Genomic DNA, 19727 nt, shown 5'->3' with positions numbered 1-19727 from the left:
TCCATGGAGTATACTGCACTCCCCACAGTCCTCCATAGGGTATACTGCACTCCCCATAGTCCTCCATGGAGTATAATGCACTCCCCACAGTCCTCCTTACAGTATAATTCACTCCCCATAGTCCTCCAGAATACACTGCACTCCCCACAGTTCTCCATAGGGTATACTGCACTCCCTACAGTCCTCCAGAGTATACAGCACTCCCCATAGTCCTCCTTACAGTATAGTACACTCCCCATAGTCCTCCAGAGTATAGAGCACTCCCCATAGTCCTCCATAGAGTATACAGCACTCCCCACAGTCCTCCATAGAGTATAATGCACTTCCCATAGTCCTCCATAGAGCATACTGCACTCCCCACAGTCCTCTATAGAGTACACAGCACTCCCCATAGTCCTCCTTACAGTATAATACACTCCCCATAGTCCTCCATAGAGAATACTGCACTCCCCATAGTCCTCCATAGAGTAAACAGCACTCCCCATAGTCCTCCATAGAGTATACTGCACTCCCCACAGTCCTCCATAGAGTACACAGCACTCCCTATAGTCCCCTTTACAGTATAATACACTCCCCATAGTCCTCCAGAGCATACAGTACTCCCCATAGTCCTCCATAGAGTATACTGCACTCCCCACAGTCCTCCATAGAGTATACAGCACTCCCTATAGTCCCCTTTACAGTATAATACACTCCCCATAGTCCTCCAGAGCATACAGTACTCCCCATAGTCCTCCATGGAGTATACTGCACTCCCCACAGTCCTCCATAGGGTATAATGCACTCCCCACAGTCCTCCATAGAGTATAATGCACTCCCCACAGTCCTGCAGAGTATATGGCACTTCCCATAGTCCTCTTTACAGTATACTGCGCTCCCCATAGTCCTCCATGCATTATTATGGCCACTACAATGTACTTATTGATTTAAAAAAAAAAAATGTAAAAAAAAATAAAAAAATACAATTCTCATCTCCCCTCCTCGTTCCCCAGCTGCTCTGGTCTCTGCAGCGTGTGTTCTTAAGTGCCCGCACATCTCAGGTCAGTGGGAGTCACGTAATGACGTCATTGCGCCCACTGCGCTGAGATCAAGACACCACGTCGTGGAAGAATGATGGAGGGAGCTGGGTCTCCCTCTTTCATCAGTGCCTGTAACTATCAGCAGACAGATGAGCTTACGATGACTGGCGGGGGTGTTGGCTGGGTAGGGATGGGGCCGGCGTCAGCACCAGGTCCCCCAACTCACGGGCCCCATAGCAGCCACATGGCTGGCCGCATTAGTGGCACATATAGCGATTTATTTGAATTTTATATTTGAATTCTTCCTTTTCTCCATATAAAAATAGGGAAATAAAAGCAGATATTTTGTATTGCCGCATCTGTAAGAGTCCAAGGAAAATTATTTAAACTCCTTAACAAAACAAAGAAAAGAAAGAAAAAAACGTACTAAAATAAAAAAAAAAAATATATTCGAAATGTCAAATATACCCCAAAGAGATGAGATTACAGCACAGTAAAGAGGTTTCATTTTCAATTAAGATTTAAGTTATTCTACATTTTTGCAACATTTTCTTATTTTCTTAGTATGAGGCATTAAACGAGTAATCAAGATATGGTGCAGGAGACTTCTAAAAAGTATTTTTTGGGATATGCTGGAGCAATTGATGGCTTATATACAGGTTGATGGACTGCGGTAATTGAGGGCTTAAAAGTGGTGGCTTTTGTTTATAAATGGGAAAACCGGGTGACAGCTTCCATTTATCTATGACAATAGAAAACATTTTCAAAATCGCTCGTTTTCGTCTTACCTCTTTTTCGATTTCTGCCAGAGACTTGATTGTAATCCCCAAAAGATCAACCTGCTGCATCTGAAACAAAGAAACCTCTTTCTGATTAACCAGAATTTAAGAGGTTCAATTAAAAAAAATAAAATTGGAATCTTTAAATTGCAAAAAATAAAATCAGTGCATTACATCATTTTCTTAACACAAACTCTGATGAATATAACAATCTCTTCTGATAAGAAATTGTGCCCAAAGACAATTCCAGCAATTCTACTGCTGACCACATGAGGGCAGCAAAACCAAAGGAATAGATGACAATTTCTAAGAAAACATTCCTAGTCTTCAATGTGTATTGCGAGGTACCCACACCACAACCCACAGATGAAATATGGTTTTAGAAACTATCAATATTTCTATTGTGTATTAAAAATTATATAAAATATTTTCACTTCTGTAAATGAATATTTTTTTTTAGAAAATAAAAATGTGTAAAATTTAAAAATGGAGCGAAAAAAGTGTACTAAAAAAAGAATGAAAATAAGCAAAATCGTATTATATATGTATACGTACACATTTAATTTTTTCATATTGTATACTTTTCTAAAACTGTTGTAATTTTAAAATTATATATTTAGTTTTCTTTTAAAATATATTCATATACATACCTCTTAAAACAAAATTTTAAAAATAACACATTTATTTAGTCTAAAACAAACATTTAAAACATACAAAGTCTCCACCCCTCCCCCCCCGAAAAAAAAATAATAATAAAAAGTAATAAAAAATATACAATTGACTTCAGTTTTACATATTTTGAATAAAACCCCAAAACAAATATTTGCAAGATAATACTAAAAAAAAAAAATAAATATAAAAAAGTAAAGAAGTGTATATTTAAAGACAAAAAGCAGTAGAACAATATAAAAATATTTCTATATCTTCTTAATCAAAAACATTGGAAAAAACACAACCTGCCCTTAAAAATATTATATTTACAAACACAGACTACGTAAAACTGAAGTAAATTGTGTGATTTTTTTTAAACATTTTTTTTTATTATTTTTAGAAAATTTATAAAATATTTGTATATTGCTCTACTGTGTTTATGATTAAATATCCACTTTACTGCTCTATAATTTTAACTATTATTATTTTTTAATTAATGGTACTATTATTTTGCAAATATTCTGTTATTGGTGTTTTAAAACAATATTTGCAAAATATAAAGATTAAAATAAAAATAAATTAATAAAAATAAATGATAAATACTAAAAACGTTAATAGTAAAATTGAGATAAATTATTATATTAAGAAATATTACTAATAAAATACTATAATACAAATACTAAAATTATACCAGTAATAAAATAATTGTGATAATATTTCTTATAATATAATTTATCACATTATTTGATTACTATTATAATTTTGGCATTATTTTATTAATATTTAGCAATATAATTTAATAAAATACTAAAATAATAATACAAAAAAATAAAATTATAATAGTAATAAAATACTAAAATAATACTAATTAAAAATACTACTAAAAAAATACTAAAATACAATACTAAAATACCAAAATAATAGTAATAAAATACTAAAATACTAATAAAAAATACTACTAAAATACTAAAATACCAAAATAATAATAGTAATAAAATACTAAAATACTAAGAAAAAAAATACTAGTAATAAAATACTAATAATAAAATACTACTACTACTACTACTAATAATAATACCATTACATAAGCTAGTAAAGAAGTGATACTTAGTGATAAGAGCAGTAGAACAATTATTAATCATTTGTGCTATTGCATTTCCTATCACAGTGATTGGAATAATGGCTAGGAGAACAGATCTACGGTACCTATACACATAGCAGGAATCTAAGGGACGAGCTGTAGGGGGCTGCAATGTACAGACCACTCTGAAGGAACGGTGATGGCATAACCCGTATTATCGGACATGCCATTTTATATTAAGCAGCTAATAACTTACATTCCCATCAAACTCTTCTCCCTGAAATATCTCTGGAAGGTTAACCAACTTTTCGGATATGCAATCGTCCATAATTGGACTGATCTGGACAATAGAACTTTAAGAACGGAATTATTTATACAGATTGCGTACGGACAATCCGACAGCAGGAACTAATAGGAACGTTCTTTCCAGTTCTAATGGAGAGAAAAGCTTCATCAGTTCTCACACTGTAAATACAAGAAAGGGTCAACCTGCTTTCCTGAGAACGTCACTCTTGGGAATGGGCGAGGTCTGTCCTGGCAGATAAAGGGCTGTTCCCATCTGGGGCATTTAGGACAATATAATTAGTGCTAGTTTGAGAGGTTATTGCCATTTATTGTGAGTATGCCGTAGATGTCTAACAGAGTAATACCACTTTAAGAAGGGGGTTGTCCTCATTTGGAGACATGTTATTTTTTTTACTTTATGAAAATCATTTTTGTATTTCAGTCCCATTATAAATTTTGCATCGTTTGGCTTTTACAGGTTCTTTGGTCCCCTGCACATTCAACTTTGATGTGGTCTGTGGTCATAAACCAGCGGAGAGGAGCTCAGAAAAAAAAAAAAAAGAATTTGAAACTTCCATTGGACTATCAGAATGAGCTCACTGCTAAAGTCTCAGTTCACTCATTCTGCAGCCAGCAAAAAACACACAGTTTACAGAAGGGAAACGGGTGCAACATTTTTACTGAAGCCAAATTACAAATATTATAATTTACCCAAAAATTATCCAGTTGAGTAAGTTACTATTTAATTATCCTCAAAAGGTGGCCGAGCAATGGGATGGAGCTGCAAAATCAGGCAGAGCCTATCGAGAAAAGCTGTGCCGTTTCAGGAAAGAAAGTAGACTTTTTTTTATCTTCGATTTCCCGTATTAATAGTGAACAGGAAGATAAGATAAAAAGAACAAACCGATCGGTCAGACTATAGCGTGGATCGTACACTCACCGCCTCTGACGCACAGGCAAACTTCTCAGAAATCATAAAAGGAACGCCATCCATTGCTGAAAGAGAAACAAAGGAGGAAGCGAAAAGAAAGAAATTTAATAAAAAATTATCAGGCCTGCAATCATTTATAAACGATATCACTTTCTGTAATCAACACAGCAAAAAAATTAAGACATTTTTTATGTTTGTGCCGCTGCCTTCGATACATTTCTCAAAACCCCATAAAGCCCCGACGCGCGTTTGCGTGACAGCCCAGATACGGTTCTGACGGGCTATTCATAGAAATGTTTCCTGTTCGCCGAGGGTCTGCGCAGAGTCGCTCTCATCTGGGCGTCTGTCACATATGAGTTAGGGCAGCGCCGCGCGGCATAACAAGCTCTCTCCGTGTCACCTGCAGTCATTAAAGCTGAAGCCACTTCATCTGGGCGTTCTGCCACTGTACGGCGTACAAGAACGCGAGCCCATGCCAAGGGCTCAGCAGTGTAATTAGCATCCTCCTAAACAAACGAGTTTCCACACAGCTGTAATTAAGCAAGCTTGTAATTAAGTAGATGCCCTTTATCATACAGATCATGCTTAAAAACGCTTTGAAGAATGGATGTGTTATTAATGCGATAATGTCAAATCACAGACATTCACCAGGGCTGTCAGCGTGCTCCCCCTCCGCACACTACACACTCCGCGCAGAAATATGGAAACTACATCCACGTTACATTTAATTACTTTATGGTAGGATTAGCAAACACTAAAGTCGCACGTTTCCAAAGAGAGTTATTAATATGGACCGAGCTCGCAGGCTTCCCGGCCTGTCTATCACAGAAGTGGGGGGAAAACACAGAGGGGGTGGGCGAGAGCCGAGTGCCCCCACAATCATGTACCACCATATGTGCGGTCTGTGGGCGACAAAGAGGACGACGCTCTGCTCCTCATAACACCTCAGCTGGAAAGGATCATCAGAAAGTGACCTACTGCTGAAATCAGGTTTAAACCTGCATTTAACATGATTATTCCATAAAATATAATATTATATATATATATATATCTCATTTCTCACGCTTGCCACCATGTCTAATACTACATTTCTACTTCCTGTTTTTAACACTGACTCAAACCCTAATTATTTTTTTATTATAAGTGTTTTCTGGGTATAGGTCACTGTCAAGGAAGGGGGTGGAGGTGAGCTGTGGCATCACCTATTGTTAATGGTGGATCCTGTGTTATCTACGGTATATAGAGGTGTTATCAGTCATTGTACAGGAGGAGGAGGTGAGCTGTGACATCACCTATTGTGAATGGTGGATCCTGGGTTATCTACGGTATATAGAAGTGTTATCACTCACTGTACAGGAGGAGGAGGTGAGCTGTGACATCACCTATTGTGAATGTTGGATCCTGTGTTATCTACTCTATATAGAGGCGTTATCAGTCATTGTACAGGAGGAGGAGGTGAGCTGTGACATCACCTATTGTGAATGTTGGATCCTGTGTTATCTACTGTATATAGAGGTATCACTCATTGTACAGGAGGAGAAGGTAATCTGTGACATCATCTATTGTGGATCCTGTGTTATCTACTGTATATAGAGGTGTTATCAGTCATTATCCGGGGGGGGGGGGGGGAGCAGGTGAGCTGTGACATCATCTATTGTGAATGGTGGACCCTGTGTTATCTACTGTATATAGAGGTGTTATCAGTCATTGTACAGGAGGAGGAGGTGAGCTGTGACATCACCTATTGTGAATGGTGGATTCGATGTAATCTACTGTATATAGAGGTGTTATCAGTCATTGTACAGGAGGAGGAGGTGAGCTGTGATATCACCTATTGTGAATGGTGGATCCTGTGTTATCTACTGTATATAGAGGTGTTATCAGTCATTGTACAGGAGGAGGAGGTGAGCTGTGACATCACCTATTGTGAATGGTGGATCCTGTGTTATCTATCTACTGTATATAGAGGTGTTATCAGTCATTGTACAGGAGGAGGAGGTGAGCTGTGACATCACCTATTGTGAATGGTGGATTCGATGTAATCTACTGTATATAGAGGTGTTCCCTTTCATTGCACTTTTACTTAAACACATGGAATTTGAGCTAAGATCATTTTTTTTCAATTGGGTTTCAATAAAAAAAAACATTTGGTTTCTATAGCCTCTCTATTGTACAATCCATTGCTGGCTGTAGAAGAGTTAACCAAGAATCCATCAGTGAGCTCACTGACAGTCTTATTATAAGAGTTTGTACCTGTCTTTAAATAAAATAAAAAAGGAGGAATCTATTTTCTTAACAAAACCTCTGAAGTTCCTCAATTATGGGGCATCACAATTTTCGGGGGGATAAGCCTATAGTTGCAGAAAAATCTCTGAATATTTTGACAGAGAGTAAACTAAGTGTCGGAAATTGGGCTCCCAAAAGAAATGAGATTTCTGCCTTTGTGCAGAGAAAACAACACCTATTGTTTTGTCTGGCATTTGGAGACGGCGCAGGAGAGAGCGCTCACCCGGCGGATCACTCAGCCGACACATAAATTGAACTGCCTACATGGATGGCTAAATCCTGCCTGAAATGATAATAAAATACTATATTAATATGGAAATTATCCTGCTGTTACCGAGCACCGATTAGTATATAAATTACACCTCATTACATATTACAACCAAATAAACACAAACCGTGTGTATAATGAATTACGGGAGAGAGGGCAAGAATTCTAGTCCCGAAACCCCTCCTGCTTCCTCCATCCATCTGCTTTGTCAGTAGACCACTGTATATATGGCCAACATATAGAAGGCACAGCCTGACAAGAAAAAGGATGGCATTACTAAGGCGATATATTCTTTTCTCCCTCAAAGGGATCATGCGTTCAGAAAAAAAACTAAAAACTTTAAACAAAGTTTCCCATGTTCAAAACATTGTTTAAAGAGGTATTCCCAGTCTATTGTTTACGGAGGTCAATGTGGCTGCTATAAAGTGATGCTGTTAACAGAAGCTCAGGCAAGATGGACGCTCCCATAAACAAAATATCAAATGAAAAAAAAAGAAACTGCCAATAGAAAATAAATATATGTTTATTAAAAAAAAAAACAACTAATTATACACATACATCATAAAAAGTTAGGGATATTTGGCTTTCGGGTGAAATTTCTGGAAGATCCTACAATGCCCTCTATCCTTTTCATGTGAACTTAATGTGACGTCGGGATGCCCATGTCCAACTGGTCAATGTTTCAGGACTTTTTGCACAACTTGCTGTTCCCCAAGAAGGAGCTTAATGGCAAAATTCACAACAGGTGTTTAATCCGTGAATCGGCCAATACATGTCGGTGGTCAGTTAGAATTGGTATTAAACAGTCCTCCTCATCACACTGGCCACATTGTGACCAAGATGACACCTAACAATTGATCACCAGGACCTCATTGTGAGGCTTCAGGCAGAATTATATTAGATGCAAGAGGACACTGAGCTCAGAGCGTCAGAGTCATCAGCAGGCGGCAACAGAGATCGACAGAGGCTGGAAGAGTCACAGAAAGGCAGAGAAGAGGACGTCCTTTGGCCACATCCCACTCATAAACGCTTCATTGTGAACAATGCTCTGTAGAACCAGATGATGAAGGTCACAAAACACCTGGCACATTAAAGGGAGGCGAGAGGCACCCAGGTGTCACGTCAGAACATTCAAAACAGTTCACACCATCAGGGTCTGTGTGCTAGACGACCTACAAGGGGTATCTGACCTCATCACCAGGCGCAGGCGTCATCGCCTTGTATGGGCCAGAGAGCTGATGACAGTCGATTCATGCCGAGTAGAAATGATGGCCGCCACGAAGTTGGAGACGTCAAGGAGAACGTTATGCATCAGCCACTGTTGTCAACGGAAGAGCCTTTGTTTGGTGGTGGTGTTACAGTGTGGGCAGGTGTGTATAGTCCATACAGAACTGTCCTACATTTTATGAATGGTACAGTGACAAGTGTCTACTACTAGAATAGCATCATTAATCCAGACATTGTACCTCTGCATGAACAACACAGGCCTAATCTCATCTACATGGACGACAACGCTGGGGTACCAGTCATATGGAGAGGCCTGGACTTTCTACAGAAAACACAGGGAGTTCAGATGAGCCACCAGTAGAAGCTCATAATTCCGTACCCCAGAACCTTAATGACCTGAGGTCCATCCTTCAAGAACAGTGGGACACCATACCTCAGAAGACAATAACTCCACTTGTGAATAACAGGAGACGTCGTTGTCAGCAGTAATTGAGGCTCAAGGTCACAGGACAAGTTATTGAGACATGAATATTTTTTGTTGGGGTATACCCATCACTGTTGGAGATATAATGTAGCGGGACTGCACAGAATGAGACCAACTCATCTGCAGGATTTTTCTCATGTTGATTCTTTAACCTCCTGATGAACTAACACCCGGTGGCGAAACGCGTGAAGAAGTAACAGAAAAGAGCATATGTACTGATAAGCATCATGGCGCATGACTAACTTTAAATCATAGATGTACAAATCTATTAATCTTTATCATGATTTTGGATCCATTTACTTTTTAAGCTTGCTTAAAAGTTGCCGATCTTCTCTAAACTGTTCTACTATTGTCATATTGTTATATGGGGGCCAGTGGGGTTTATGTCAGTACCTTAAATCTGATTCTGTGTACACCTTTTCAATGAGATATATATCGTGATGGAACCCATAAGAGATGGGCTATACCTACACAATCATAAGTTTACTGAGTACCTATCTCCGACATAGTTCTGTTAGTGACCCATTGTTGCCATCAACCATATAGTGGCATCTGTTTGATTTATTCGGCAAAGTTACGGTAATACCCATTAGGTACATATTTGAATCTTATTACTTGTGGACGTTGTATGAACAAGATCTTTTTCACCCTTATGCCAGATTTTCTTGGCTGACCCAAATATATTTATATCTGATTAGTGGATTTAGAGAAATATAGGAAAATAGAGGGATAGATGATGTCTCTATTATCCATGCTAGAATGTTAAGAGTTTGAAGGGACCTCCAGCGTTGTGTGCAACCCCCTGCTCAAACCAGGAGTCACTGAACCATCTCAGACAGATGTCTGTCCAGCCTCTGTGTGAAGACTTCCATTGAAGGAGAACTCACCACCTCTCGTGGCCGCCTGTTCCACTCATTGATCACCCTTACTGTCAAAAATTTTTTCTAATATCTGGTCCTTGGAAAACCTTAATTGTAACAGAAATCTCTATATGGCAAAGCATGGATTCAGTTTTGCCCCTATAGCGTCTTTGGTGATATTGCCTCTCAAATCAGATGAGCATTGGTGTGGTGATATTACATAGATGGGGGTCAAATGCAAAAAATATGTCTGCGCATGGGTTTCTAATAAATAGCATTAAAAAAAAAATTCTCTCGTTAAGGCGACAGATAATCGAGAACAATTTTTCTGAGGAAATCTTATTTCCCAATAAACTTAGGTGTCTAAACAAGCTGCTGATCACCCACTTGTTTGCTCGTGGAGATAATTTTGAAGCTTGCTTAAAAAAAAAATAAAAAAAAAAAATTGTTCTCGGCAGCACTTTTTCCTGTGTAAACACGGGATGTGCTGTCGAGAAAAATGACAGTCTATTGGTACAGAATGATTATGCGTGCACTGGAAGTACAGTTTTCTTGCCATGCACCAATCGGCACACATTTAGCCGATCGGTGATCGTTTAACAGCCAGGGTCGACAAACGCAAATTAGTCATTACATTAAGCAACCAATCACAGCTTTCATTTTTGATTGGTGGCGATAGGCAACAAGGGCGGCTTTGATTGAGTATGCCTACTCAATCGATGGAAAACAAAAGTTTCAATCAAATCGGCATCACTATAGCCCACGGTCCTAAGCTGACTGAGATAATACGAGTTTCTGCGCCGAGAACTAATATAATAATGTCACAAGTTAATGAGCAGCCTTGTAAGAAATTTGCATATATTCAAATGCATTTTAAGTAAATTGAGCATCAGAGTTCTCCTGATCCAAAGAGTGAAATTTAATAAGTCATAAAAAAAAAAATCTCATAATTTTTCCTGCTAATTAACGAATTCGGTTAGCGCTGGCCCCAATAAAAATAACAGCTCAACATGCGCAAATGTTCAATTGTCTGGTATTGCAGCTATTAGGATAATTGAGCCTTGTAATTAAGATAATACTCAGTCCCTGAAGCCAATTAACAAGACAACAATTAGTCCCGTTCGTTAATGCAAATCAAAGATTTTTCTCTTTATTAGTGGAGCAGTTGCCGAGCCCTGGAGGAAAAGCCAAAGTGTTTGCACCAATCTCGAGAAAGGTTAGACTATTCCGCTATTAATGCAGACCTTGTCAGGGCGTAATTAGTTATGATTAATCAATAGCAGGGTGAATTCATCCGTCTTACTCTACAGGACCTGACCCCTCATATTCATTGCCTGGAACGCATCAAGTATACAGACAGGATCTGATCCTTACACCATAAATAATGTGCCATAAACAGGAGAGGTATGTCATTTTAGGAGAATTCTCCAAGACGCTAGATATTGTAATACAGTGATGCTTCAAAGTTTGAGAACCCTTCAGAATTTTCCATATTTCTGCATAAATTTGACCTAAATTTTCATCCGTTTTTCATACAAGCCCTAAAGTACATAAAGGGAACCAAATCAAACCAAGGAGTCGAAACATTAGACTGTCATTTTTTTATTTTTTTTATCAAGGAAAATGGTCCAATAGCACTTCGGACAGCAGCAAAAGTATGTGAACCTTTGTTTTTAGTATCTGTTGTGTCCCCTGTCTGTACAATAAATTAATCTGATTAGTCCAGTACTTTTACAATCATGTGTTGAGAAGTAAACCATAAAAACAATGATCAGACTTTGATACAGCCGTTAGTTAAAAAAAAAAACAAAAAAAAAAAAACACAACAACAACAGGTAGCCCATTCATATCTGATAGTCGTCCCATTGATTTAAAAACAAATTTATCTGGTAACCTTAAAGGTTCACATACTTTTGCCACTCCATACATGTGATATTGCAAGATTTTCCCATTTTTTCTTTTAATAAAAAAAAGGTCTAATATTTTTGACTCATTTGTTTGTCCCTCTAGCTCCGGTTTTAGAAGATTTAGGTAAAATGTATGCATAAATGTGGAAAGTTCTGATGGGTTCACAAATTATTAGGCACCACTGTAAATGTCAATAGAGATTTGGTTTATGGATGGTATTATTATAGGGGATACTGGGGGCGGCATTGTAAAGGAAGAACACGAAAGGTGAAATTATTGCGAGAGGTGGACATAACGAAGGGAGACAAATGTTTGACGAATGTATGGCAAGGGGACGACAATTCCTGGGCAAGCGCCTTTATTTTGGACATTTTTATATGACGTTAACATCCTCTTTTCAGCCCCCAGAAACAGAATTTGAGGGTGTTGTATGTAGCATAATAAATCCTGGTGAATGAGGAGAACCTTAAGGTCACCATACACTAATGCCGGCTGAGCCCACAGATATCGACAGGTTTGGCCTACACACTTGAATATGTATGGGGGGCCTCTGATTGGGAAATGATTTTTAAGCTTGCTTTAAAAAAAAAAAAAACAGTGTTCTCAGCAGCACATCTGCTTGTGTAAATAGGACATGCTGCAACCTATGTGCACAGAACGATCTATTGACGATTGTTCTGTGTGCACCGGAAGTGAGGTATGCCTGTCTAAACGGGATATTAAACGATGGCCAATCAGCACACATCAGCCAGTGTAAAGGCATGCAAAATCCTGACAGGAATATGAAACAGGAAAAGTCCTTGATTGATGCTGCTGGCTAAACGGTGTGCCAGTTGGTGAAACATTGTAAACAGTGAAGAGGCTGCGGTGATAACACGATCACCGCGACCATTGAAATAAATGATCGGAATCGATGCTGAATCAGACCCCAACATCCTGCTAATAATGGCATATTCCAATAGCAGCCCATGTTGGAAAATCCCTTTAAGTACTATAATACAGCACATATCACTGACGGCTAAGGAGCAACTTGAAAAGGAAGATTACAGCCTTTCAAAGTTTGGTTGACTAAACTCTCTAAATTATGGTACAGAACATTTTCCACAGTCTTTCCATTGTTGATCCAAGTCATATGTTGATCTAATCATTCACCCAACTACAAGTAGACCTAAGAGACAGTCTTTTGCTGGAGTACATAATTACACACTCATTGCTTGTGAAGACTCTTCTTAGAAATGAAACTATGACGAAAGTTCACAGAAGAAACGTTAATCTAAATTAGAATCATCTTGAAAGATGCACAGAAGTAGTTTACAGAACAGGATGGAGCACAGTCTTGGACAAGACGTACTAGAGACGATGAATCGACTGGTGCAGCTCGGAGACAGAATTCAGCATCTAAAAGGATGACGAGTTTACCAATCCACATGTGAAAGTTACCAATCAGATGAGAGAGAAGCAGGGCTCCTTCAGCATGGTGAAAGGAAAAATACAAGTATCAGCAAGAAGAGAGAAAAGTGCAGGAGACCAAAAGGATAAGCGCTGGCATACAGGACAGAGGATGGGGTAAGTATCGATCAGTAGCTGAAAGGCAGCCAGAAACAAAGCCTTGGAGCAGACTAGCACAATATTGGAAGTTATGTGCAATCTCTCCTTAGCCCTGGGCAACCATTAACCTAGTTTAAATAATTATTTATTTTGTTGCCTTTAATGGGAGTCCCTATCACATTCTAGGAGACAAACAGGCTTTTTAAAAGTATAACCATTTGTCCCAGCAGGTCAAGTAACAACAACCCATCCGATCCACACAAGCAAAGAAATCAAACCATAGATATCAATAAATCAAGTTAATATATTAATGAGAAATGACAAAGGAAAAAAGTATTGAACCCATGAACAAAGAGGAGCTAAAAGTCATGGAAAGTCATGACACCAGCTGAAATCTTCCAGTAATTAGAAAGCAATCCTGCCACTTAGTGAAAAATAATATCAGCTGGTTCAACTGATGGCCTATAAAAATATGCCATTACCAAGGTGCCACACAAGAAACATGTCAGACTCATGATGGGTAAAACCAGTGAGCTGTCTCAAGATCTTTGCAACATTATTGTTGTGAAACATACTGATGGCACTGGTTAAAAAAAAAATTATTCGAAACTACTGAAGGTTGCAGTGAGCACTGTTGGAAGTGGAACCTTCCAGAAAGGGGAAAGAACATAATTTCACCATAAACCGTCCACGTGCTCCCAGTAAGATTTCAGACAGAAGGGTGAAAATGTGAGCACCTATTCTTACTGCAACCCCACATCTTGCACCCCGAGTATGTATGTATGCAGTGGAATCATGGCTTACAGAACCAAGAGGGCCCCCAATCTTGGTCAAGGATAGGCCAATAGGAGGATGCTACTCAAAAAAATGTCTTGAAAGCGAAGATCCTCAGGCTGGCTGAGAGCAATCATGTTCCTCAGATTTCACTCCTAAAGCACTATTTGTCAAAAAGTGTCACAGAAATGTTTTGGGAACATACTTACCGTATATTAGAAACTGCCATAAAAGCATCTCCGCTTGCACTCATTAGTGCCGCCTTCCGCAAAGGTCTCCGGTTGTCAATATGGCCATTGATTGAAGAGCATGTGACCAAAGCTTCTTCCAATTGAAAAACACGACACATGAAAAAGCTGTTTTTTCAATTTGAGAAGCCGGATGTACTAGTCGGGTCTCATGCTCCTCCATCAGAAGCCATCTTTGCTTTTACCAAAGCTCATCATATTAAGCCATCACAAATAACTGTTGCATGTAGTCATGATACATAGAACATAAAAAGTAACTTATGGACGCCTACTGTGAGTATGAAATAGGAAAGACAGAGGTTTTCCTTCCTCCCCAATAACAGCAAGGCGCTCACACCAAAGTCAAATAGCGACTGGTAAAATTAACATAAGGTCACTATTAGGGTATGTTTCCACGGTAAGTAAACGCTGCTTATTTGACGCTGCAGCGTCAAACAAGCAGCGTCCAGATGTTCCAGCATAGTGGAGGGGATTTTATGAAATCCCGTCTCCACTATGCGTGGAAACCCGCACGCGGCGGCCCTGCGACTCCGGACATGCTGCGCGTCTTTTCAGATCGCAGCATGTCCGTACACCTTGCGGGGACGCAGCGTCCCCGCAAGGCATATCACAGGGCCCTATGGCGAGGGGTGCGATGATCCCGGATGTGTACTGTACACATCCGGCATCATCGCGTCCCAGAAAGGGGGCGGGGCTTAGCGCCGAGCGGCTTCGCCGCTGCGGCGATAACGCTGCCCCTCCGGACCGTGGAGCCATACCCTTAGAGGGAAAAAAAAAAAAGTTGAGGTTCAAGAAACTCAACAGTTAATACTGGTCAATTTATAAAAGAATGTAACTTTTTTCTTAGCTCCTTCTGCCATTAGAGTTGCTTAAAAAAACACAGACTTATTTTCTCCCAAAATTTGTAGGTTAAAAAAAAAACCTAAATGCTCACGTAACCTTTCTAGTAATACAAAATAAATCACATGAGACCAACCACCAGCTTATTACAGTATCTACGAAATCTTAAGAAAACATTAAAAGGAGTTTATGGAGATTTATGAGTGTGACATACACATCTTCAACGCTAATTAGATTTTGGAAATTAAATGCACACTTTACTTAACTTCTGAATATCCTGACTTAATGGTCAAGGACTACGTTTACTAGGTCTGCTTCAAATGTAAAACCCAAAAAGCAGACGCTTGTCACATAAGATATAGCCATGGGTCTGATTTGCTAAAATGAGAAGTTTTCTTTTGCAATTGATAACGTATCCACAAAATCCTATTTTTGGGAAAATAAAAAAAACACACAAACATAATGGCATTAGGATAGGGGCGCATACTCGAATGGATATTGAGCTGTAGAACCAGAGAAGGTTTTGATTTTCGTAACTCTTCATCTGGCCAGGCCAACGACAGAGATGAAACCGGCTAGTGTGGGTACCTAGTGTCTGACCCCCATGCCCGGATATTGATAATCTATATTTTTATATCTTAAGTCATACTGAAAGGAACAGTTGTCTTTGATATCACAGGGCTCAACTGTATGGACATGCACAAAGGCATACTTGCAAGTGATATGCCAAAGATAAACTTTTACGGCATTCATGCCACTACCATAGTCTATGGCATATACACTAACTCGTCCAGAATGTTCCTAGAAACTAGAAAGATCGCCAGGACTCCAGAAAGATTAAAAAAAACCTCCCAGGGGCCAAAAAACTCCAGAAGGTTTCTTACATATGCCACCAGGATACCTTTTGAAAAAAAAGGAAGAGGGCGAAAAATGGCGGAAGAGGGCCAAAAAGATATCTGGTTTTCTAGCTCACCTTCTTCATTTGACTGAAGACATGGCCAAGGTCTCTCCAAGAATTTGGCCTTCTAAAGAATAAAAAGACTCCTCTGCTCGGCTTTCCATTCTCTTGTGCAGGAAATTAAACAGAATTTGACTTTCATACAAGAAAATTATGTGAGCTGGTCGAATAGCGCGGCTCATTGTACTGAGTCACAAAAGGGGAAAAATGGGTTTAATCCTTCTTTGTCAACGAGAGAAAATGGAACAAGGAAACACAGCCCAGACAAATGTAAGAACAGATTAAACTCAACGATGATACAGAGGAGATAGAAAGAAAAGAAAAAAAATATTTAAAAAAAAAATAAAAATTAATTTGCTCTAAAATCTCTCCAGAGGAATAAAATAAAATATTATAATAATTTTGCATAATCAGCAAGTGCCATCTGGAACAATTAACAAGCCTTCTATAGAAATCTGAGAGCCGTTCACATTATATTATTAAGGATCTGGAATTATACAAGCAATAAATCTTTGCAAAAAAAAACACGAAAAGGGGGGGTGAAAAGCCATTTTCTGTGGCTTGTCAGAGCGATTTTAAGCTTTGAATACAGGAGAACACTTGATAAAGAAATTAATATTATGCAAATGACATCCTGTATTTAAAATTCTCCATGATGGCACAGGTTTTAGTGCGGACGACGCGCGCCGGCTTCATGTTTAATTCATGAGCAGGTTCACCTGTCAGTTTGCAATCAGCGATATGGAGGAGCGTGCACAAACAGCGGCGAGCGGAGCTTTAATTGGAAAACTCTGCTGCATCTTTCAATTATTAGGAGTAAATTAAAAGCAGATGCAGACGGCGTATTAAGGATTTCCGAGAGGACGGGAGAAGTGCACATTCATTGTTGTCGAGCCGCTGCCGCGGATGTTGAAATGCAAAACAATTTTGGGCATCAAAATCTGTTGGAGCAACCTGGCGAGTGCCATTCTGTTAACAATGGCATGGATGCTCGCATTAACCCCTTCCAAGACGTTTAACATCGACAGTACAAACCTGGAGATTCAACAGGTGCGTGGACACAAAGCTCCAAAAATCAGCACCTGTCCTCTAAGTGCTTGTTATAGATTATGCATGTTCTTAAAGGGGCTTTTTTACGTTTAATTTATACCCTAAGGCCGAATTCACCTGTCCATTTTAAATTTACGTGTCCTATCAGTGTTTTTCACAATACAGTTTCGACTGCTCAAGTGTCCGTATATTATTTTTGGACCTAGTGGCCGATTCATTAAGCCACTCTTGCTGGAATACGATGCGTCAAATTCATTAAGAGGCGGAATTTGGAGCATGGAGTGTACCGCCATATGCCTCACCAGAAATGCTTCTCAGGTCAGGGACAGAAGCAGCATTTTTGGCATAAAAGGCACTGAAACTTTTGCCGATTTTGACGTTCAGGCGTAGACACATCCCGCCCTAACTTCTCCCCAGCTCCATGCATTTTTGTCGGAGCCTATTCAAAATGGCGTGTAAAAGCCAGAGTCATGAAATTTTGACTACTAAATTATTTTTTTTTCCGCCAGTTATTCTGATCTAAGAGCTTTGATGAATCCCTTGACAAGTATTCACAAAAATAGCCAAAACAAAGGAGACGTGTATGTCTTTCGATGAGTAACGCACCAATTCAAATTAATGGGTCAATGGGGAAAAAAATAAAATAAAATTGTGGGACTCAGGATGCCATCAGCACATCATCTGTGTACTAGACATTTTTTTTAAATTATTGAATGGGTTGGAGGAGCAAGACTTTTTATTGCATATGCGAAAAATGGATGAAGAATTCACAGCAAAATAGGAATACTTCTGAAAATCTGATTCAACATACTGATGGAAATCAGTTTGGTTCTTTGACAAAAAATGAAAAAAAAAAAAAAAAAAAATGGGGCCTTAGAGAGAGTTCAGGAAGCATCACTTAAAGAGGTTGTCCACTACTTTATCACTGATGACCTCGCTCTAGAATAGGTCATCATTGTCTGATCGGTCCGGGTCCGACACCCGGAACCCCTGCTGATCAGCTATCCTCGGTATTGGCGGCCAGAAATGCTCTACTGTGGAGCTGCTCCATCTTCTGATAGTGGCCGCGAGCAGGGTACTGCACATCCACCTTCTAATCAAATCAAATCAGACCCCGACTGATCAGACATTGATGACCTATCCAAGGATAGATCATAACTGATAACTTGGTGGACAACCTCTTTAAAAAGAAAAGTTATACTAGGAATCTTATTTCGTCTACAATTCTGCCTATACTACGTGTGGATTTAGAAAGAAGAAAGAGAAAGGACAACTTTGGGTGGCACTGCCCACGATTTCCCAGAATAGTGAACAGTGATGGTGGAAATAATGGTTAACGACCTTCACTCTATACTGCACTACACGTTACATCTAAGAAACAAAGTCTTCGTCAGGCAAACTGGGCAAGTCATAGACCCGATTAGAACTTGAAAGAAACCTTATGAATGCAGAGTCAATAACGGAATCCAAAGAACTATCTAAATTGGAGAAAAACTGTATGAAGATTTTGCTCTTCCTTACACTGCGTGCAGAATTATTAGGCAAGTTGTATTTTGATCACATGATACTTTTTATACATGTTGTCCTACTCCAAGCTGTTCAGGTTTGAGAGCCAACTACCAATTAAGTAAATCAGGTGATGTGCATCTCTGTAATGAGGAGGGGTGTTGTCTAATGACATCAAAATCCTATATAAGGTGTGCTTAATTATTAGGCAACTTTCTTTCCTTTGGCAAAATGGGTCAATAGAGAGATTTGACGGGCTCTGAAAAGTCCAAAATTGTGAGATGTCTTGCAGAGGGATGCTGCAGTCTTGAAATTGACAAACTTTTGAAGCGTGATCACCGAACAATCAAGCGTTTCATGGCAAATAGCCAACAGTGTCGCAAGAAGCGTATTGGGCAAAAAAGGCGCAAAACAACTGCCCATGAATTGAGGAAAATCAAGCGTGAAGCTGCCAAGATGCCATTTGCCACCAGTTTTGCCATATTTCAGAGCTGCAACGTTACTGGAGTAAGAAAAAGCACAAGGTGTGCAATACTCAGGGACATGGCCAAGGTAAGGAACAACTTTGAACAAGAAACATAAGATAAACCGTCAAGACTGGGCCAAGAAATATCTTAAGACTGACTTTTCAAAGGTTTTATGGACTGATGAAATGAGAGTAACTCTTGATGGGCCAGATGGATGGGCCAGAGAGCTCCACTCCGACTCAGACGCCAGCAAGGTGGAGGTGGGGTACTGGTATGGGCTGGGATCAAAGATGAACTTGTGGGACCTTTTCGAGTTGAGGATGGAGTGAAGCTCAACTCCCAGACCTACTGCCAGTTTCTGGAAGACAACTTCTTCAAGCAGTGGTACAGGAAGAAGTCGGTATCATTCTAGAAAAACATGATTTCCATGCAGGACAATGCTCCATCACATGCCTCCAACTACTCCACAGCGTGGCTGGCCAGTAAAGGTCTCAAAGAAGAAAAAATAATGACATGGCCCCCTTGTTCACCTGATCTGAACCCCATAGAGAACCTGT

At 39.4% G+C, this 19727-nt stretch overlaps 1 protein-coding gene across 9 annotated transcripts in view; it reads right to left on the bottom strand.

Moving 5' to 3' along the window:
• The window catches only part of MVB12B (multivesicular body subunit 12B), a 165910-nt gene that overhangs the window by 27405 nt on the left and 118778 nt on the right, over positions 1–19727 (bottom strand). For 7 of the 9 annotated variants that reach the window (XM_077283634.1, XM_077283633.1, XM_077283631.1 and 4 more), the window contains 2 exons: positions 4756–4811; positions 1808–1888 (listed from right to left, as the gene is read on the bottom strand). In XM_077283634.1, the coding sequence (XP_077139749.1) occupies positions 1808–1888; positions 4756–4811 (137 nt within the window). The remainder of the gene's footprint in view (positions 1–1807; positions 1889–4755; positions 4812–19727) is intronic. The other 2 variants (XM_077283635.1, XM_077283628.1) reach the window with 1 other exon arrangement.

Source organism: Ranitomeya variabilis, chromosome 2, assembly GCF_051348905.1.
Source record: "Ranitomeya variabilis isolate aRanVar5 chromosome 2, aRanVar5.hap1, whole genome shotgun sequence".
Taxonomy (NCBI): Eukaryota; Metazoa; Chordata; class Amphibia; order Anura; family Dendrobatidae; genus Ranitomeya; species Ranitomeya variabilis.
Note: the sequence above shows the minus strand (reverse complement) of the source record. Positions and strands in the feature narration are given on the sequence as shown.